At 40.6% G+C, this 22,942-nt stretch overlaps 1 protein-coding gene across 1 annotated transcript in view; it reads right to left on the reverse strand.

Annotated features, from left to right (window-relative positions):
- Positions 1 to 201: 201 nt before the first annotated feature.
- Positions 202 to 22,942, reverse strand: part of LOC143407517 (uncharacterized) — a 36,968-nt gene continuing 14,227 nt past the window's right edge. The window contains exons 2-5 of the mRNA XM_077110311.1: positions 11,321 to 11,447; positions 4,671 to 4,840; positions 2,483 to 4,589; positions 202 to 2,359 (exon numbers count right to left, since the gene is read on the reverse strand). Of these exons, the coding sequence (XP_076966426.1) occupies positions 202 to 2,359; positions 2,483 to 4,589; positions 4,671 to 4,840; positions 11,321 to 11,447 (4,562 nt within the window). The remainder of the gene's footprint in view (positions 2,360 to 2,482; positions 4,590 to 4,670; positions 4,841 to 11,320; positions 11,448 to 22,942) is intronic.

Consider the following 22,942-nt stretch of genomic DNA (forward strand, 5'->3'; position numbering starts at 1 on the left):
AAAAGGCCTACAGCAAACAAATTTTTTAAAAAGTGCTATAACAAAGAAACACAACAACAACAAAAATACCTATTAGCTATATACCTATATATACCAGCTGTTTTTTTTTTTTTCTCTTTAGGTCTACAAATCATGAGTTCTTTATCAAAAGGCCACTCTGTCAAAAAAACACAAGGTGTTTATAAAGTCTTCTTTAGAGTGCTAGATCATCTCTGGTTGAGAATGCTTTTGCTTTAGAAGGTGCTCTAGTACTACTGTGGCACTAGTGTCTGGGGACACTGGCAATGTTGTAAAGGTAGGCATGAAATCTGCAATGGGTTTAAAAAGAGGATGCCCACGTCCACCAAGTCCAACCCCAGCTAGGTTACTAAGAGGCACAGCTGCCGAACGGGGAACCAAGAATGGATTCCCGTTGGTGCTTCTACCTCCTCTGAATTTGGCTGCATCTTTAACATTTCCTGGTACATTTCCACCTTGCTCTCTCCTTCCTGGTGAGTCTGGACAGTCCATGGCATGAGCAGAGAGTTTGGGTGGTGGGGCAGAGGGATGAGATTCCATTTCCAGAAATTTGACAAAGAGTTCTGAAAAAGAACTACTAAGCATAGGTTGTTGAGTTGGTCTCAAAGGTATGTTGGGGACACTTTTCGGTGCCCCTCCAAGCCAACTGGTCATCCACTTAGTAACACCACCGGAATCTTCACTCAACAACTGCTCCATTTCCTCCTTTGGAATGTCCAGAATGCTTCCCATTAACTGCAAGGCTTCTCGGCGTTTACCTTTGGGTGTATGGAAATGACCAATAAAAAGGTTTCTCATGAGGACTTTGTCCACTTGTCCTTCTGGGCTGTTTGCGAAAGTTGACAATTTCTTTTGGGCCTTGTGCAACATTTCTTTTCCGAGCTCGTTTTGTCTTTTAAGTTCTTGGATCTGTTGTTCCTTCCGATCTACCTCTTCTGTAAGTCTGGAAGCAGAATGCAACATAGCATTTGCTTCATCCAAACGTTCCTGCAATGATGATACTTGTCCTTCTAGTTTTTCTGCCTTGTTCTTCCATTCTGCTATCAACTGTTTTTCTTTTGCTAATTCAGCAGAATACATTGCTTTCTCTTCTTCTTGGAAATGTTCGAGAACCCTCTGCAGGTTCGTTGATGACAGGGCATACTGCCTTACTCTTGCCTGGGAGAGCGAAAGCTGCAGTGCATTCTCATCCCTCTGTTGAGAGACCATCCTCAACTGTTCCTGCAGTGACTCTATCTGCACGCTGGCTTGATGACTTGCCTTAGAAGATGAAACTAGCTTTTCCTCCAAAAGCGTGACTTCCTTTCTCAGTTTAGTCTCTTGGTCCTCTGCAGCCAGAATGTCCTGGGTGTAAGACTCTTCTGATTCCAAGAGATGGCTGCGTAGCCTTTCTAGCTCCCGGTTCAAGCGTAGTTCTTTGTCACGGTACTGTTGGACCTCCTGCTGGAGAGTACTGTTTTCCATCTGTTCTTGTTTTAGTGCTACGATGACTTGGTCTCGTTCTTGCTGAAACATAACTGTCTTCTCCTGCAGTGATGCAACTGCGTTTGAAAGCTGACTTACTTCCCCAGCTTCTCCCTCTTCTTTTTCTTGTAACATTTGCTCAAAAGCAAGAGCTTTCTCCTTCATTGACTCACACTCCAATTCCTTTTCTCCCAGCCTCACAGAGAACTTCGAGTTTGTCTCTTGTAGTGCTTGACACTCCCTTTCCTTTTCTTTGGATGCTACTCTCAACTTTTCATTTTCCCCTTTTAATTTCGAAAAGTCCACTTCGAAAATCAATATTCTGTCCTTTAGGTCTGATACCGTTTGCTTCAACAACTCCTTTTCGTTCCATAGGTCACGTTGTTCACTTCCACTTTCTCTATTGAGGCTTTTTACATTTGCTTCTTGAAAAATATCAGAATTCTCTGTTTGAGCATTGAGTCTTTCTCCAGGCAACTGGGCTTGTACTTGTTCAATCGTTTTCTGCAAGTTCTTAATTTCCTCATCTTTTTCTAAAATTAACTGGATATGCGCAGCATTCATCTGCTCATATTGGTATTTAAGGTCATCCATTTCCTTCTTCTGCTCCTGTAAAGACTGAAGGAGTCGCATTTTACGCTTGTTTTGATTTGTAATTATCTTTTGATGGTGTTTAATTTCATCTTCCAGATGATTTTTGACTATTTTCAGTTGAGATATCTCTGATTCTAGTTCTGGGATACCATCTAGGGTTTTAGGCTCAGCCACAGGGACAGCTCGATTCTGCTGTTCCTTAAGGCTCTCCAATTCTTCTTGCAGATGGTTGTTTTCTGCTGTCATGGAGCCAAGACTTCTGTCCTTTTCTTCTATGGTTTGCCTTAAAGTTTCATTTTCTCTTAAGGCCTGAGAACACTCATCTAAATCCTTTTGTAGTTCTGAACATTTTTCTTCAAGTTTTTCAATAAAAACTTCTTTCTCCTTTATAAGTTGTATCAATTGCTTCTGTTCTTCAACATGAGGTGCCAGAATTTCCTCAGTTTCTTTTGGATCAGTAGTCATTGGCTCATTATTCTTTTTGAGTCCTGCTATTCCAAAGTCCTTCTCTTGCTTGAGTTGAACTACACAATCAGGTTTCAGCTGTAAGGCAGAGGTATTCAAATGACATGCATTGGAGAGTTCCTCAATAGTCTGCCTGTGATTCTTTGCTTCTTCCAAGAGTCCTGTTTCTGCCTGGTGCAGTTCGGCTTCTATCTCTTCTTTGTCTCTTATTAGAGTCTCCTTGACAGTGTCTTTTTCTTGAGACACTTGATTGTTAGCAGCAATAGACGCTTCCAACTTACGTCTTACATCTTTACATGCTAAAATCAAAATTTCATTCTCCCTTTTGAGATCAACAGCAACTTTCTTTAAATTTTCATTGAGCTCCTCTACTTCTGAAAGATTTTGCCTTAAGTTGCTAACTTCAGCTTCCCTTTCTTTAAGCAAGTCATTCTTCACCTTACTGTTAGAGTCTTCATTCAGAGAACTTGGGAACTTACTCTGACATCCAGACAGCTCACCTTCAGTTTGTCTAATGCGTTCCTTAAGCTCAAGGTTTTCCTGCTGGACGTTGAAGCTATTTTGTTGTGACTTATTCAGCTGATCTACTAAATCTTCTACTTTATCTTCAAGCTTCTGCTTGGTTAAATGCAAATCACTGAGGCTCTGTGCACTCCGACTTAACTTCTCCTTCTGCACATGCAACTCTTTGGAGAGGTTCATTTTATCATCCTCAAGTTGATGAACTCTCTTTTTTTCTTCATCTAGATCTTGTTTCAATTTCTGGATGACAAGGTCTCCTTCATTTTGTTGTTTTGATAGCTCATCTTTTATCAAAATCATGTGCTTTGTAGCTTCCTGATTCTGATGGTCCAGTTCTTCTAACTCACCTAACAGCATTTTCTTTTCATGGATACTCTGATTCAGTTCTTCCTCCTTTGCCTTCAAGTGAAGTTTTAAGTCATGTAATTGGACATTCACATTCATGTCTGTTGAAGCTGTGTTTTTAATTACTTGAGAGTCACAGCTCAATTTTGACAGTGTTATCTGAAGTTCCTCCTTTTCTTGACTCAATGATGACTTCTCTTTTTCTAAAGCTTCCACATGCATTTTAAGTTTCAGATTGTCTTCAGCAAGACTCTGATCCTGGTTTAAAGCATTTAGTCTCATTATTTCCTTTTCAGCATCAGACAGAGCTCGTTGTAGCCTCAACACTTCTTGCATTGATGAAGAATTTTGTGGAAGGATGGTTCCCTTTTCTGCCAAAGTAGCACTCTGCTCCAAAACTGACATTTCATGCTGATGATCATCTATGTCTGGACTTGGGTTTTGTTCAAGAGTCTTGATAGTATTTTGCAGTTTGAAGATTTCACTGGTGTCAAAATTCTGTGTTCCCTGAGCCTCAGCAATATGCCTCGAATGGCCAACTTTAGATTCAAGTCTTGAAACTTCGATTGACAATCTGTTTATTTCTTGATGGGACGAAATTAGGTCACTAAAGTCCATGTCATCATCAGAAAAGGCTGAAAAATCACTACTGATCCGGGAACCAAGTGGAGCCAGGGCAGTGGTTGTTGGTACACCACAAGCTCCTGAACCTACCCATTGAGCAGCTGCCTGGAGGTTGAACACTTGATCTTGCAGTGCCATCTGTCTTGCTTTCAGATGGCTGGTCTCTACCTCCTTCTGTTGCAGTTGATTTCCGTAACTTGCACACTGATGATTTATTTGCAGCTCTGATGCTTCATGTTTTTCTTCCAAATCAGTACAATACTTTTGAAGTCTTTCATTCTCCAATCTTAATGGAGAATCAGTAGCTCCCATTTCCTTTCTCTGACAATCAGGTAAACCTGCTTCTATGTCTCCTATGACATCCAGAAGCATTTCCCTGGTGAAGCTGGATATATGGTCGGTGAGGGAAGGCAAGTTGTTCCCCACCTGACCCAAGAAGTGGCCCAAGCCTGAGCCCAGGCCTCCAAACCAGGACGACATCGCGGCCACTTTAGTGAGCCAGCGGACCAGCTCTGAAAACCGCGACCCGCACCATCCACTTCTCTCCTCAGAACGTCCTCAAGCGTTGCTGGGGTCAATTATGACTCAAGAAACAGCTCAGAATTCTGAGAAGCACGGGCTCCTCCGCCAACACCAACCGTCTTGTTCTGCCTGTAAAACCAGAGGCCTGTCCTGGTCTTTGACCAGGGACTGGCAGACAGTGGCACAGTCACCCCTCACGCCCCACCCACCAGGGGCCTCTGCTTCTTCCCTGGACATTCCTGTCAGCCATTGGCTCCCAGGATTGGGGAGGGCTGGCTGGGAGGAGCTAGAGATACAGGAAAGTGTTCTAGTTTGAGTCCAAAGGCAGTGTGCTCCAGAACCACGAAGTGTAAAAGTCAGGCGAGCGTCAGAAGAAGAGACCACCAAGAGACTATCTCATGCAAGGGCAAAGGGTTTATTGACCAGCATGCTGGGGCTCAGAGCTCACTTGAACAGAGCAAAGAGAAAGAGAGAGAGAGCCAAGAGCCCTGAGAACAGCTTATGCAGAGCATATATACTTTTCTTGGAGAGGGCAGGGAGGGAAGTTACATTTTGCAGTTTGGCAGTTGGGGACAGCACATTCTGGGAACAAGATTAGCAGACAGTTTCTTAAGATTTCAACAGTGTTTTGTTGAGCATACAGAAAAACAGAGTGACAAGTACCTGTTTTATTAACCTTTGATTCCCCACTTTTTCTTTCTGGCTACTTTTAATCATAAAAGTGATTATTGGGGGGTGTCATATTTTGTGTCTGCTAGTGGGGTATATTGTTGTCTGATTACCATAAGTTTGACTTGTCCAATTTGGGCTTGGAGAAAGGAAACTAGACGGTTAAGTAAACAGTGCCCTAAAGTTAGTAACAATATAAGAATTATTAAAGGACCAGCCAGGGCTCATAAAAGCGTAGTTAACCAGGGGAACTGTGTGAACCAAGACTCATACCACCCTTTTTGGGCCTCTCTCTCCCGCTGACGCTCTTCAAGGCGTCTTCTTAGTTTACTCATAGATTTCTTTACCACTCCAGTATGGTCGGCATAAAAACAACATTTTTCCCTCAATGCAGCACAAAGGCCCTCCTCTCTCATGAAGAGGAGGTCCAACCCTCGCCTGTTCCGTAAAACAACTTCAGAGAGAGAGGTTAAAGATTCCTGCAAAGCTGTGATGGAGGTTTCTAATATCTTTAAGTTTTGGTCCATTGCTGTTTCTAATTGGGTCATTTGTTGTGTCCCACGGACCAGGGCAGTGGTTCCTGTGCCCACCCCTGAAGTAACTCCCATTTCTAATAGGATGGCTAAAGTGAGGGATACAGGCTCCCGGCGGAACCGAGTTGTATGTCCCCCCTATTTGATCTTCAAATGAACCTGCGTCATGATAGAGCACTCTGGGAAACATCTGCACCATTACATAATTAATTACATCTGTTGACCATTTTATGGAAACATAAACAATGTTTAAGTATATAGAATTATACTGTTGTAGGGACGGACAAGGCAAGGCATCTAAGATAGCACCGAAGACAGGGAAACAGTCCTATTTGGTTGCAACTGGATTCAGAGGGCATTGTTTCTGCTGTAATCAATTAATCCCCTGAACCCCAAGTTTAGGTAGTTTTAGAATTTTGTACTTAACATGTAAGGGAAGGGGCTCAGAAGTTCACAGTCTGCAGAAGTTCACAAAAAGCAGTTTTTGTTTCTGTTTTTTCCTCTGTTCTGGGCAAGTTAACTTTTCAAGGACACCTGGGAGGGGGAGAGCTTTTTCCTCCCTGCCAGCTGTTACCATGGAGTTCAGTTGGTAACTTTTTTATCTTAGAAATGTAGCCATCTCTGTGAAGCCCCAGCTTAAGACCAGAGGCCTTGTTCACATATTTTGTGAAAAACTAGTAAGGGGGTGCTGATTTTTTCCAGCCAGTGCCCAAGTAGAACAGGGCAACATCAAAAGAGGAAATCTATCTATACTGAACTCTTTTATAGGGACTCTTGCTGAAAGTCCTAAAGTCAGCCATGGTGAAAACTTCTGGAAAAGGTCAGTTAAGACTTTTTTTGTGGGCCTGGTACAGAGGGGGAAGACGGGGAAGGCGGAGCTGAGAGCAGCTCCGTGGATAATGGGAAAGGGGTTTGGGATTTTCCTAGTAACAAAAACTTGAGTAGTAGAACAGGTAGAGCAGAGGGGAAGATGGGAGTGAGTATCCCAAAAAGCCTGTGAGGGACTTTAAATGCGGGGTTCCAGGATTGACACTTAATGCCGTCTTACGTAGACAAAGTTTTCCACTTGATATTGGTGTGGAGTTCCTTCGTCCCCAGGTTGGTAGGCAGTGGCCAGCTGTTTCCACAGGTATCGCTGAGTTCTTTTAAGAGCTTTAAGTCTGTCAAGCAAGGGGGTGTGAAAGGAATCGTTAGGTCTTAGAGTTGGGGTTAGGTCCCTTACTGGAGGAGGGGCACCATAGAGAATTTCATAGGGGGTGAGGTTACACAAAGAAACAGAGGGAGTATTTCTTGCATGAAACAGTGCATAAGGCAAGAGCATAGTCCAATCTTTTATGCTGGTCTCTAAGCTTAATTTAGTTAAGGTCTCTTTAATGGTTTTATTTATTTTTTTCTACCTGTCCTGAGCTTTGGGGTCTATAAGCACAATGTAACCTCCAATTAATCCCCAGGGTCCTGGCTAACCCCTGACTTACCTGGGCCATGAACGCCGGTCCACTATCAGACCCTATTACCTTAGGCAGGCCGTATCTTGGAAAAATATCTTTCAGGATCTTTTTGACCACCATTTGCGCCGTTTCTTTTTTTGTGGGGAAGGCTTCAATCCATCCTGAAAATGTATCGTCCTGGAGGAAGCTGCTGCCATCAGTGAACCATACAATCTCAGGGTGGGGCAGTGGCTGATCCTTTAAATCCCGTCGTATACTGGTTTCTTCTGCCAGTATATGTTTACAGTCATGAGTGATGGGTCCTGATGATTGTTCAGGTAGTAGTGTAGCCGGGTTAAGTGGGGTGGGGGGTCCCAGCTTATTCTGTCCTTGTCGAGCAGCAGGCTCTGATAGTGTGTTATTTTAGAATTTGATAGCCATCTGTCTGGTGGCTGGCGGATGATGCTCTCTAGGGCATGGGGGGCTATAATGGTTAGCTTATGCCCCAGCGTTAACTTTATCATTATCCTTAATTAGTAGGGCCGCCGCTGCTATAGCTTTTAGGCAATGGGGCCATCCACTAGCCACTGGGTCCCGCTTTTTAGACAAGTAGGCTATAGGCCTTTTTTAGGGTCCTAGAGTCTGAGTGAGCACTCCTCGTGTTATTTTTATTTTTCTCAATGTAGAGAGTAAAGAGTTTTTTTACATCTGGGAGTGCTAAGGCCGGAGCAGATAGCAGCGCCCTTTTGATGTTATCAAAAGTTTTCTGGTGCTCAGGGGTTCATTGGAATTGGGCATCTCCCTTTAACAGCAGGTACAAAGGAGCAGCTAAGGACGCAAACCCAGGTATCCATAACCTGCAAAGCCAGTAGTCCCAAGAAACTCTCTGAGTTGCCTCCTGTTAGATGGGGGGTAGTATCTGCACAATGGTTTGTTTTCTGGGCTTAGTGAGCCATTGTTTACCACCCCTAAGGGAATAGCCCAGGAAGGTTACTTCTTGCTGGCAAATTTGGGCCTTTTTGGCAGAAGCTCTATACCCGAGTTGAGCAAGCTCGGATAGTAGTGCTTGGGTCCCAGACTCACAGTTTTTTTTTGGTGTCTGCTGCCAGTAGCAGGTCATCCACATATTGAAGTAGGGTGACTTCGGGGTGCGTAGTTCTGAAGTTGTTGAGATCTCTGTTGAGGGCTTCATCAAAGAGAGTGGGGGAGTTTTTGAACCCCTGTGGGAGTTTGGTCCAAGTTAGTTGACCAGACGTTCCGGTTTCTGGGTTTACCCACTCAAAAGCAAACAGCAACTAACTATCTTTATGCAGAGGCAAGCAAAAGAAAGCATCTTTTAAATCCAGAACAGTATACCATTTTCGTTCAGGGTTCAGAGTGCTGAGCAAATTGTACGGATTAGGTACCGTGGGGTGAATGTCCTGCACTCTGTTGTTGATCTCTCTTAGGTCTTGTATGGGGCGATAGTTCCCGGTTCCTGGCTTTTTTACTGGTAGCAGGGGAGTGTTCCAGGCCGATTGACAGGGCCTTAGGACTCCTAAGGCCAGATATTTCTGAATATGGGGCCTTATCCCATCTTTAGCTTCTTTGCTTAGAGGATATTGTTTAATATTAATTGGAGAGGCTGAGGTTTTTAACTCTACCACTATTGGAGGTTGTTTTACGGCGAGGCCTAACCCGGCAGTTTCTGCCCAGGCATCTGGGTAATCTGTTATCCATTTCTGGGATAGCTTGCCTGTTTGATCAGTCTTGGGGGCTGTGAAGAGTTGATGTTCATCTTTTACTGACATAGTTAAAGCCATGACTATAGGAGTTTTTACTGAAGGATTCAGAAATTTCATTTGGGGGCCTTTAGGGTTAAAAGTTATTCTGGCCCAGAGTTTGGTGAGCAGATCTCTGCCCATCAATGGGGCTGGGCATTCTGGGATCACTAGGAAGGAGTGATGGACTTTTCCTTTTCCCAGGTCCATGGTCCTCTTAGTTGTCCAAGCCCGATATTTACTGCTGTTAGCCCCTTGAACTAGAGACCTTTTAGTTGATAGAGGGCCCAATGGAGCCTTAAGGGCTGAGTATACTGCCCCTGTATCCACTTCAAAGTTTACTGGGGTCCCGTCCCTGACTTTCCTAGTCATCCTCCAGAGTTAGAATGGCTGGCTGGCGTGGCTGTTTCTTTCTAGGGCACTCTTTGGCCCAGTGTCCTTTTTCTCTACAGTCGGCACATTGATCTGAGGCCAGAGGTGGCTTCTGGCGTGGGCCCAGGTATCCCTTTCTGTCTCCCTGTCTCTTAACTTCTGGCCTATTTGTTGTTGTGACCAGGACCTTAGTCAATGTCTTAATCTGTCTTTTGCTTCTCTCATCCTACCTTTGCTCCCTTTTTTTCTCCCTCCTTTGTTCCTTCTCTTCCTCAGTTTCTCTCTTATAGTATACCTTCTCGGCTTCTCTGACTAAATCTCTCAAAGTCATATCTTGTAATCCATCTAAGCATTGTAACTTTCTTTTAATATCTAGGGCAGCTTGCCCAATAAAGGCCATCGTGACAGATGCCTTCTGATCCTCTGCCTGAGGATCAAAAGGAGTATATCTCCTATATGCCTCCATAATTCTCTCCAGAAACATAGAGGGAGATTCATTAGGCCCTTGAATAATCTCTCTTACCTTGGCCAAATTAGTTGGCCATCTAGCGGCCATTCCGAGACCCGCTATCAGAGCCCGGCGATAAGTGGACAGATGCTCCCTACCTTCAAAGGTGTTGGGGTCCCAGTTGGGTCGGTTCAAGGGGAAGTCGGCTTCGATTATGTTGGGAAGTTGTGTCGGTTGCCCATCTGGTCCGAGGATATTTTTTTTAGCTTCCAGGAGGATTCTCTCTCATTCCTCTGTCATGAAGAGAGTGCCTAAGAGTTGTTGGCAGTCATCCCAAGTAGGCTGGTGTGAAAACATCAATGACTCAATCAGACCTGTGAGCCGGGTGGGGTCCTTGGAAAAAGGGGGATTATTATTTTTCAGTTATATAGATCTGAAGAGGAGAAAGGCCAATACTGGTAGGCTTGTATTTCTTCACCATGGTTATCCTCTATCATTGGCCCATAAGGGCAGAGGGGAAGTATCACGGGGGCTTCAGAGTTTTTAATCATTCACTGCCGGCGAGTTCCTTTAGCTGGGCCAGCCTCCTCTAGGGGAGGAGGGGCTGTGTGTGCCATGGGGAAGTTATCTGGAGGGCGCTGGGCCGGCTTAACCTCCTCCAATGGTGGAGGGGCTGAGTCAGCAGCAGGGGAATCACTTAGAGGGTGTTGGGGGTTGGGGGATAAGGGCAGGGGATAAGGAGGAGGAGGAGAGTCCAATAGAGTCAAATCTTGAGACTCAGGGAGAACAGAGGGTGGAGGAGGAGCAGAGGGTTTGAGAGATAGAATCGTGGGGGGAGGAGTAGGAGTGGGGACAGGGACAAGAAAAGGCTTCACCCATGGAGGAGGAGATTCACAGAGGTCCTGATAAGTTAAGATATACGGCTGTTGATCTGGATGGCTATGTGGCCCCAGCTGAAAGACAAAGACAAAATTTCTGATTCTTTAAATTACTGGGGAGTAGAAAGATCCTTCTGGGGGCCATCCGACTCCAAAAGTGGGCCATTCTGAGGCACAGAGAGTCTGCCAGGTCTGGCGTTTTACTGAAAAAGAAAGATTCTGAGCCCTTAAGCGGACTTCGGTCCAGTGATCAAGGGTCAGGGACAGAGGCGTGAAATGGTTCTGTCCCATAATGAAAGTTACTTGAACAAAGACAGGGACAATACAAATGAGTGACACAAACACAGACACACAAGTAAACGTGTAACACAAGTTCAGAGGCAAAGATTAAAAACAGACAGTGAATTTAACCTGAGAGAAAGAATTGCCGGCAAGACCAGACGGGTTGGCAGCAGAATATACCAGATGAGGGCGATTCCGTCCCTCTGAGGGCGCTTCCGTCCCTCTACCAGATGAGGGCGCTTAACACAAGTTCAGAGGCAAAGATTAAAAACAATGAATTCAACCTGAGAGAAAGAATTGCCGGCAAGACCAGATGGGTTGGCAGCAGAATATACCAGATGAGGGCGCTTCCGCCCTCTGCAGAATATACCTGATGAGGGCAATTCCGTCCCTCTACCAGATGAGGGCGCTTCCGTCCCTCCCAGAGTCCTTCAAGGCGTCCCTTGAAGGACATGGCCTGTGGCTTCCGGACACGTCTGTCCACCACGGCCAGGGGGAGCTCACGCTCTCATCCGGCAGCCACCCTGCCAACCAAAACCAAAAAACCAGAAAAGCACTGAGAGCTCACGCTCTCTCCTCCAGAGACCAGAAACCAAACCCTGAGCAATCACAAAGGAAAAACAAGCAGGAGAAAAAGGAGGAGGAAAAAAAGAGGAGGAAGAAGATAAGGCGCCATACTTACCCTGAGAGGAGCCCGTTGGGGATCCCTGGTCCACCGCTGCCAGATCTCATGGAACCTCCAAAATGTAAAGGTCAGGCGAGCATCGGAGGAAGAGACCACCAAGAGACTATCTCATGCAACGGCAAAGGGTTTATTGACCAGCATGCTGGGGCTCAGAGCTCACTTGAACAGAGCAAAGAGAAAGAGAACGAGAGCCAAGAGCCCTGAGAACAGCTTATGCAGAGCATATATACTTTTCTTGGAGAGGGCAGGGAGAGAAGTTACATTTTGCAGTTTGGTAGTTGGGGACAGCACATTCTGGGAACAAGATTAGCAAACAGTTCGGCAGTTGGGGACAGCACATTCTGGGAACAAGATTAGCAGACAGTTTCTTAAGATTTCAAAAGCGTTTTGTTGAGCATACAGAAAAACAGAGTGACAAGTGCCTGTTTTATTAACCTTTCAGAAAATCAACCTTATAGATGAAATCCACAGGTACTTCACTGGAGAGTTCCCTCTTGTCTGGGAGAGGTGGACTTTTTGTTGCATTCAGGCCAGTTGCATTTCGTTGACAAGGTGAGGTCTTGCTCCATTACTGAGTGCAATCTAATGAACTAAAAGCCCCCTGATTCAATAGTAAATCTCACTCCGTGACACCAGCACAGACACACCCAGAATCATATTTGGCCAAATATCTGGGCATCATAGCCCAGACAAGTTAACATAAAATTAACCACCACAACGTCTTAATCATTCTCAGAATTCAAATGATAATATTGATGAAATGTCAAAAAAGAACCATTTTTACCCTTTCCAAAAATAAATTCTTGCTCTGAATCAATAAGTTTTTGAGTTCATTTTAATATTATACGGTCCTTGTAAGATTTTATATCAGCTTATTTAGTTGGGCAAAAATTCCACTTAAATTTCACTTAAGAAACTTTTTGAGCCAATAACTTGGTGTTCACTTCACCTGTTGTTGTTTATCAGTGTAAAATATCATCCAGGTCTAAACCATACAGAGTGAAATAAAAACTTGAAAACTTTTCTACTATGCAGTAACAATCCTAAATTGGAATCCCACCCCTAGAATTAAGGATCAGAAGGATAATGTAAGACCCTGCTTTCCAAAGTGTTTAAATTCCAACAAGTTCATGAAGAGGCAGCTTTGTACAGTTGGGGGACAAAGCAAAGACATGAAGCATGTGGGCTGTAACAGACATACTATTTAGGACCAAAGCAATTTTGGAGCTGAACCAACATGATGCATTTATGAAACCTCTCACAGGCGTGAGTTGAAGTGTAAATGAGAACATAATGTGTAGTTCTCACCCTATGACTGACACAGAGAAAGTGGTCAACAAATAGAGCCTGCTGCCACTTTGTTCATATTTGCTTTTGGTTTTGTTTACAATTATTTTTCTTATTACCCTTGAGAAGGGGTTTGGATTTGCTCCCATAATTCTCTTCACCAAAGCACATATTCAGGATACTCTTTTCCTTGAGCTGTTCTTTCTATATGTCTGTTCAGGGACCAAATACTCAAGATGGGAAAAATAAAATTTAAAACAAGGAAGAATTTGAGAAAAATTTATGGTTAAAGTGATTCTAAGGTTTATATCCATCACCTCATAAAGTTTCTTGCCATCAAAAAAAGAGCAAGGAAATAGAACTCCTCAGATTGCTATCAGAATCTAGTGACTACATTTGTGTCTTGTGCTAGAAAAGGAAATCTTCTTTGTTCTTCTTATTCATCTTCAAATCTGAGAGAAAAATAAGGCCTGTATTATTCAATCCTTCCATAAAACACTAATATAAAACTTTAAACCCCTTGTAGCATCTGCTGAAGTGGAGCATCCACTCTGTCCCCCAGCTATGTCTACTGTTGAGGAAGCCATCAACAATACCAAGTATCCTTTTCTCCCTTTGGACCATTCCTCGTGTGTGTGTGTGTGTGTGTGTGTGTGTGTGCGTGCATGCGCGCTTTAGTAGGCTTTCATCACTTTGACAACATACCTGAGAAAATTAAATGAGTAAATATTTATTTTAGTTCCATTTCAGGCTCCATTGCTATGGTCTGAAGTGAGGCAGAATACCATGGCAGAGAGCCTGGCTTCAAAACAGAGCTGCTCATCTCTTAGAGATCAGCAAGATGATGAGGGGAAGAAAGGACTGAGGAATACCATGTACCCTTCTAGGGAATCAACTCCAATGACCTACCTTCCAACTAGTCCCTACCACGTACAGTTTGTACCAACTCCCAATAATCCTGTCAAATCATGAACCCATCAGTGCATTGATTCACAGTTGAGGTTAGAGCTCAGGATTCATTTGCCTTTCTGTAGAGTCCATGCTGAATGCCATTACATTGGGGGCCAAGCTTTCAACACATAACCTTTGGGCAACATTCCAGATCCAAATTATAGCAGGGTGCCTCTATGTCTTTAGGTGTTTTGTGTTTGCTTAAGTTTTGAATCACAAATAATGATCCTTTTTTTTCAGTGTAAGATCTATCACATTTTGCTTGAATCTGGTTACAGTGGTTGTTGCTCCTCTTGTTGAAGGACATTTCTGATCACTCAGATTCAGTCTTTTAGCATGGTTTATTCTGACCACAGCAGTTTGTCATTTTATATTTCTATCTGTGAGGTATACCTACCTACTGCCTTCAAAACTGACCATTCAAATAAAAGCATTTCTCTTCTTCTAAATATGTTTGGAATATTCCTGGAAACTATGGGGGATACAGAGGGAAAACCCTGCTTCATTCTTGAGCACATGTGACAAAAAGCACCAAAGAATCATACCTGTATCCTTATACATATATTCAGTGCCTAAAAGGTACAAGGCATTGTGTTAGATGTTGTGAACAACACAAAGATGTGTTATATACATTTCCTGCTATTAAGAACAAAACTGAATAGAGTCAATCAATGAAGAAGATAATATATACAGTGATCCTTGAATTACCATTCAAGGTCAATCATTGATGACTGGGGTGGTGAACATCTCATATGGGGGAAAAGACTAAGTAAGAAAGAATATGCCAGAAGTAGAGAGCCCTTAATAATATAGCTTTGTTAAAACACAGGTTGAAGATGTAAATCATTCAGGCTTTTTGCATCAATAAACATAGCATGCTCGATTCTATGCAAGACACCCTAAGTTTGTACTTAGCAGATTTGTATTTTTGAGAATTGGCATAATCAATGAAATATTTCACACATATTGGTAGTAAGATTAACATAATACTCTAGTGACAATACAATAGTAGAAGGATTGATTTGGACTGAGAAGTTGTTCAGTGAATGATATATTACCCATAAATTTGAATTCTCATTGTCATGAGGAAACAGGTGAAAATAAAAATTGAAAAGAGTCCATCAATGTTATGCAAGCTGTGAAAGTAGATGCTTTCACATATAGTGACTTTTATAAGTAGGACAAAAAATTAAAGGTAGTTCTGATGTCTATAACATGATCAAAATAAATCACCAATATCATAAAGAAATTTCAGTCTTGTCTATGTGGAAGTAATTGTAAAAGTCATGAGCATCCATGACTTCACTGAGAAAAGAAGGCAAAGGCTCAGGTAGAGGAAGCTCCAGTTTTTTGATGGCTTATTATATGTCAGACATTGGGCTTGTTGTTTCCTAGATGGTCTTTCATTTATTTAGACACACAAATTGGGACCAAAGCAATTTTGGAGCTGAATCAACATGCCTTTTCCTTAAGATCCCCTTCACGCTACAGAACAAGACTTACTTCCCCTCATACTTCATCTCTTGTCACTTTCTCCTTGTGGTCTTCTGTCTCATTTCCTTCCATGTTTCTCTCTCTGAAAAAGAGGACCCTTGGATCCTGGATCCTCATTAAGCAAATATTTATAAAATCCATTCATATACTGCATGCTGAAAATGGAACAATGAATTCTTTTCCTTTCTAGTAGTTCTGAATATTTTCTTTATGTCAGAAGCTCTTCCCTTTTATATCTTTTGGTAATTTTGAAAAACAAAATATATGTCATTTTAATTCAAGAGGTGGAAAATCACTAAGTTCAAGGCAACTGCTAATTCTTACCTTGAGAGTTTTTTTGATGTAGATTGAGAGAGTCAGTAATTCAGATATGGTTGGGTTATCTCCTGTTATGCATTGATTTCATAGGTTTTTCACTGAACTTTTTCTTAGGCAGATATATTTTATACTGATGCATTAAATTAGCTTTTATTTTTTCTTTCTAGATGTTTATATCTAGTGGATTCTAGGTTTTTATATCATTTCTTTAGTGTTTGTATTGCAAAACTACTTATTTAAAAACGGGCTAAATAAAAATAATGTTGTAATAAGAATGGAATGAGTCTATTGTTTTTATGAAAATCTTTCCAAATTCTTCTCTTAGGTTTTGTTTCAATATCCAGCCACACAATCTAAACAGACAACACCCGCCTAGGGAAGATAAGAATGTAACACACACAATGCTTATGTCCCTGTGAGACACATTTAGATTATTAGGCAGATGAAGAAAGGTCTTAAGGGAAGGGTTGATTTTTTTCCCATTTTTGTCTTACACAGTAAGGCAATGGTAGCTCTTCGTGTGATTTTATAGTGTACAAATGTTCCAGTGGACTAGTCACAGATTAATCAATCATCCAGATGTTTGGTCAAACATCCAGATAGTTTTGTTAACTTTATGTGAAATAATTTAATGTCCCAAAGTGACTTGATTGTTATTGTAATGTATAGCAGAATTGGATTCTGGAAAGCATTAAATAGACCTCATCCATACAATCTTAACACCGAAAAATAGAAACTGACACTCATATACCCATCGGTTCTTATGGTCATGCTTATTTACAGTGATAACTGAAACTCAATAAAATTTGTTTTGTCCACAGAATCTAAAGCTTTAGTCTAAGGTGATATTTTGAATATTTCTTTGGTTGTATGAATTGGAAAAATAATGTAAATTTCTTAACTTCCCTAATCTGGAGTTAATTCATCTGCAAAGCTCAGTGTCATTGGAAAGATTAACCATAGTGAGTATAAAGTGCTTGGCACTTTAGAGCTTGTAGCTCTTATGCTTTTTCTAAGTTCTCAAAATAGGTACAGCTTTTTAAAATCATGGTGTTATGTTTATCTGCAATTTTAGCCTCCTAGTGTTCTACAGAGAAGTATATGATATAGTTTTTGTGTGTGTGATTGACTTTACCTGTTGTGAATGATCCTGAGAGAAGGCACAGAAAAATCAGGTCATCAAAACAGAGGCTAGAGACTGAGATTTCAGGGGAAAAAAAATAATGAATGTCTTTTTTATATTTTTCCAAAGACTGTTTTATTTTGCTGTGTATTGTATATTTTTCTTGACCCCTTGATGGTAATATCACACCAGTGATTTCTGGGGAGTAGAAGAGGAATATACATCTCTTTCCTCATCAATCTCTCTTCCATATTCTAGGGAAAGCAAAGGTCAGAGCAAAGTCTTACAAACTTACATTTATTAATAAGTAGACACAAAACAACCATGTAACCTACATTTTTATACTCAGACACTAAAAAAACCTTTATTGATCTGCATCCCAACAAATCCAGAGCTGGAAATCGTGATTGTAAGGCATATACGATAATACCCTAACAGGACATTCAACTTCTTTTAGGTGGGGCAACAGACAAAATCCAGGGTACATAGTTTAATCAACTCTGGGCCTACCAGATAGAAGGTGATGGTGTCTGTACAGTAGTTCTAGTCTCGTCATACCTTGAACTTCACCCCATTTAATTATTCCTGTCACTCCTTATGCTAATAAGTGAGTCCACTGGAGTAGATTAATATTTTAAAAGCACATGAAATAACAGTTGGAGTAAGAACTGGTTATTAAGGTGTTTCAAATCCTACTATCATAGGATGGTAAAAGTCACACTATGTATGAGGTTATACAGCAAAATTAATATATTCACCAACTTATATCATGAAATTCAAATGAGGTATTCTGGACTAAGTTACCATATAAGCAGTATATTAATTTTGGACCAAAATCTGGTTTTGATCACCTTGAAGATCACAGCCCTGTTTTCTGTTTAGTTTCTCTCTGCTCAAGCAATGTATTGTAAGTGGAAGATGAGCTATTCTTGACTCACAACACATATTTGCAATAGGCTATCAATTTGGTTAAAGGAAATGGAGACTAATGATATGATAATTGGGCTCCAAAAAAACGGGAGCCTCTCAAAGTCCACAGCAAAGATTCTCATAACCACAATCTTTGTTCAGTTAACAGGTTTCTCTTGGAAATAAATGTGGTGAGTGACCTCTTCTCTTGATGTTCCTCTACTACTTTTATCTTGTGGTTTTAGGTAGTTTAATAACATTTCTGGGTTTTTTTAAATTGCATTTACCATTTTAAATAGTTTTTGGGAAAAGGTGAATTTAAAAAGTGACTTTGTGTAGAGCCAGAAACCATAGATCTGGTCTCAAACTTTTAGCTATTTCAGCTGCTATTATTACTGCTTGGAATGACCCTCCCCTCCATATTGACAAACTGTGTACCTTTCCTCTTTCAGCTTACATCTTTCACAACCTTTTCCAAGTTAGTGTTTCTCAAATATTTTGGTTTTTGACTTTTGATCCCAACACCAGCTGCTTTATGCCTTCATTTAGCTGTCTTCCTCTGTAATCAATAAAGCTTCAAGGTACATATGTATTATTTTGGTTTATAATTTTAGCATAGCAGCCATATATGCTTATAAAAACACGGGATTATCTAAGTATAAGTTATTGTATTTCACATTTTCTTCAAATTTTCTGAATTTCATCTTTATGTTTATGAAGGGCTCACATAGTGATCAACATAGTAATAGTTCATATTATTTTATGTTTAATCACAAAAACAAAACAATCAATTTGGTCTTATTATCTTGAGAGGAGTTAAAACTTTTAAAGGTTAGATGATTCTCCCTAAATCACAAATGAAGTGATGGGGTCTTGATTCTAACTCAGGTCTGTTTTACTCCAAAGCTTATATTCTACCAACAGTGAACACAACACCCTCTAAAGAAACAGAGAGTTTGATCTTTGGACAAGTGTATTGGTTTCTAAAATGAGATTGATCCAAAAGCATTAAATATGGCTCAAAGAAAACTTAAGAACAACCTAAGTGCACTGGAGACAAAGAGTTAAGACATGATGTAGCGTAATAAAAATGGAAGTTAAAAGCCCCTGGCCAGCAATTTCTCAATAGTTATTTGACCAAGAGTAAGCTCCTTAATCTCTGAGCTTCACTGCTCTCACCTGCTAAATGAGATAGCTAAACTAGAATAACTCCAACACTTTCTATAACTGAAAATCTACAGTCTTTCAAAACCAATTTCAAATGTGAGGGGGTAAAAATACCTACTCAATGAATATCAGTAACCATAAAGATTCACCCAAATTATAAATCACACCATCTCAGAACTCCTGTACATATTTGTGTGATGTTAAACTTTGATGTTATCTTCCAGCCAACGTTTTTTTGTTTGTTTGGTTGGTTAGTTAGTTGGTTTTTTTTATGGCTTAGTTTCTGATGCTTCTCTCTTGCATAACTGAAATAATAATTTATTTCCTTTTTTATATATATTTTCTGAAAGACAAAATAAGGCTAAAGTCAAAAACACATATATATTAGTATTTTGATAACAATGACTTTTGAAAATATAATCTTTCCTAGAAATTGTATAACTTGACAGATTATAGAAATATTATTGCCTCTCAGAATGCTCTATCACACTGACATTTGAGAGCGGATGTGGAGGTGTTCAGGCAGACTGAGTGTGTTTAGTAGAGCACAGGATAATTTATATAACTTTAGGCAAAAGTGTAAAACCATTTTGTAATCTGTTCCATGTGAATGCAAATTCTTTTTAATTATTCTTTCTTTATTGTCATGGCATTGAGAACTCTTCTTTGGAAATAATGCATTTATTTTCCAGATCAATACCACAGTATGTCTGAGGTGGTGTTAGTTTACTTTAGCAATAGTATCACATCTGCCACAACAGCAAAAATTAGGGATCTTACTTGTTTGAGTTTGTGGTAGTCTGCTATCTCCCAAGGATCCTTCAGGGTATTACAAAAATCAAACTGGTGAATTAGATAGAGACATGATGGAAACCACCAGCCTGCATTCTGTGTATCTTTCAGCATAGTACTGATCACTGTCATTCACCCCCAGATTAAGTACTGTAACTGATTTACTATTTGATTAGAAAATGAGAGGTGGGGATAGTTAGGGTTGGATAGTTAGGGTGCATTTAACAGTTCCTATTACAATACTCTTGACTCAAAGGACAAGGAGTCAGTGTAGGGAATGTGCCAAATACCAAGCATCTTGATCCCAACTGTACCCTCAGAGTCCAGCACAATGACTACCTACTGGGTCTATGGAGCCAAGTCTGAGCCTCCCACATTTGTTTGCTTTGTTCTCTTACACCCCGCTCCAAAAGGGCATCGCAAGACAACCTTAACCCTGTAACAGTTTCACAATGTGTGGAGTTTGTTCTTCCACATACTATAGTTACCTAAGCAAACATCTCTGGGTCCCTTTGGGGAAAGAGTTGGAACATATTACCATTAACATTGTCATGGCATTGCAGAACTCTTCCTTTGGAGGGTTTGGCCTCTTTTTTAGTAGCTAAAAACCAGCTGTAAAACTGGTTGAGTGCAAAAATAAAGGTCATGAATGCTGGGTTGTTTTGAGAGGTAGAGCTCTTGCCTAGCAGGCATGCCCCAGGATCCAATCCCCAACACCACAGTAAATAAATAAATAGGGTCCATGATTGTGACTTTTCGTTGGGTCAACTGTTCTCAGCCTCCAGATCATATACCCTTAAATTTTACATAACAGATTGAATAATGAATCATCAGTTATCAATTTATTTTACTGTTACAGTTACCATGTCTATTAATCATCTCCATAACGCTCTTTCTGGTCAAGATGCTAGGCTGTTTCTCCAACCTTGCCACTCATAATAATTACATATACCTGGATTCTTACTCAAATGTTGTTGCCTGGCACCCACTGCTTCAGTATGCCCTTCATCCACAGTGCTACTGGTTTTGCAATGGCATTTCCTACTGTCATCCCTACCATCATCCCTGGCCTGCAGAAGCAAGTCACCACTGAATTTCTAAGTTGTGTAGGTGTCCCTCTAATAAGTTCATTTTTTTTTAGTTGTTGATGGACCTTTATTTTTTAATATAGGATACTGAGAATTGAACTCAGTGCCTCACACATGCTAGGCAAGTTCTCTACCACTGAGCAAACGCCTCAGCCCACCAAGTACATTCTTGATGGTTTGGGTGAATAGTATGTCCTTCTAGCCTTCCCATACAATAAATTCCTTGTAGTCTTCTTTACTTATCTAGTTATCCCCTTCTCATGAGACATTCTCCTAAGCTCTCTTTAGATTGAATTTTTTTTTTGCATTCCATGGAAATTTTGTTATGACAATCTCACTTAATATAGGTCAGGGGTAATCAAACGAAGGCCTTTGGACCAAATCAAATCTGATACCTATGTTGGTAAATCAAGTTTTATTGAAACACATACAACCATTCTCATTCATGTATTATTTATGGATGCTCTTCCACTATAATGCACAGTTGAATAGTTGCAACAGAGACCATCTGGACCACACAACCAAAAACATTTACTAACTCCATCTAGCAAGTCAAAAATTTTACCCTCCTTGTGTAGGTCATTACTTTTTCCATGCATCTAGAAATCATCTTAGTAGAAGGGTATTCAGAATACACATCTGTTTATTCTGTAGCCTAGGAGACTATCTCCAAGTCAATAAGGTCTCCCTTATTCCTTTATTTCCCAAATACCTTGACTAAGCACCCTCAGAATCCAGTTCTATTTATGGTCTCCCTGTTTTTGCCACTTTATATTAAGAAGGTCCTGTAATTTGTGGGGACTGCCTTCCCTCCCTGAATTTCCAGGTCCTGAATGTCCTCAGCTGTGTTATGGCTTTAACAGTTTTAGCTCTGACTTTAGCATTTAGAAGGAGACAATGGAGCAAATCCCAAGGCGGTTCATTGAAGAAAGAGGTCTCTGCTTCATTTTCAAGCAAGCAAAATAGAGTTAGCTTGTATTAGGGAGGGTATGCAAATTCAGAGTTCAGGAGAGTCATTCTTTTCAATATTTTGTGTGGGCATCAATCCAGATCATCCAACACATTTATCAGATCCCATGATTTCCTAAACAGTGCTTTAGTCTTGGCATAGCAGATGTGGTTTATATGTAAATTGCAACTACTTTGTGCTCAGTTGCTCTGTTGATTATTTCTGGTTCTAGTCCCAAACTTACTCTTCTTCTCACTGCAAGTGGTGATACTTTTTTTATATGGTTCCAAGGAGGTTGTTTGATGTCCAAATTTAAGCTTTTGTTAAGTACTTGTTCTCCACTTTCTGCTTTACTTCAACTTTGTCTAGAACATCAATCAATTCTGCCATTACAGTTCCTAATTCTAAATGCCTAATAGAATGTAAAAGATAATGAATTCCCTTTAACCAACATACATTGCACCAAGGACTATCTCTCCTCTGCCTACCAGCAATAATATGAACCTTCTCACCAATATCTGCTGAAAGAAAGTGAAAAAAAAAAACCCACAAAAGTAAGAAAATTTAATGAAGATGCTCAATTTGTCTATTTATTTCTCTTTGTAATTATCACTGTTCTCACTTGGAATTTCATTAAAAGATTAACTATTTCCTTCCCTATATGTCTCCTCCCCATAAGACACCATGTTTTTGTTTGTTTGTTTGTTTTAATTTGCTGTGAAGGATTTCAGAAACCTGTTATAACTCTCACTACTAATACACTAAATGTGATGGAAGGAGGACCAGATTACTTTGCTCAAACTTTCAAAGATATCATGGAAAGAAATAATGTTAATAATCATATGCTGCATATAAAGTCATCATTTAGGATATGGGATAACTTGAAAAATAAGTGACAAACAGTGATTTAAACCAGAAATAGAATAAAATTTAACTACCATATAAAAATACTGATGGTGGGAAAAAATGGTATGTATGATAACAGAAAAAGAAAGGTTTTCTTAAAACATAATGTAAATGAATTGTGAAGAGCAGAGTGTGATTGTTAATTACAAAGGTATAAGAAGCACCTGTGAGAGACAAGTGACACAAGTACCTAAGAGAGATGATAATGACTACTGAGAGGGCACCAAGAAGCTGATAGAGATGATTGGAAATGTGGCTGTAAGTCTTGTCATGTTCCATGCATATAGGTTTAACAATAGTAGCTGCAAAGGGGAGGGTTATGTATCCACTTTAATGTAGATGTTAATCAT

This window comes from Callospermophilus lateralis, chromosome 9, assembly GCF_048772815.1.
Source record: "Callospermophilus lateralis isolate mCalLat2 chromosome 9, mCalLat2.hap1, whole genome shotgun sequence".
Lineage (NCBI taxonomy): Eukaryota > Metazoa > Chordata > Mammalia > Rodentia > Sciuridae > Callospermophilus > Callospermophilus lateralis.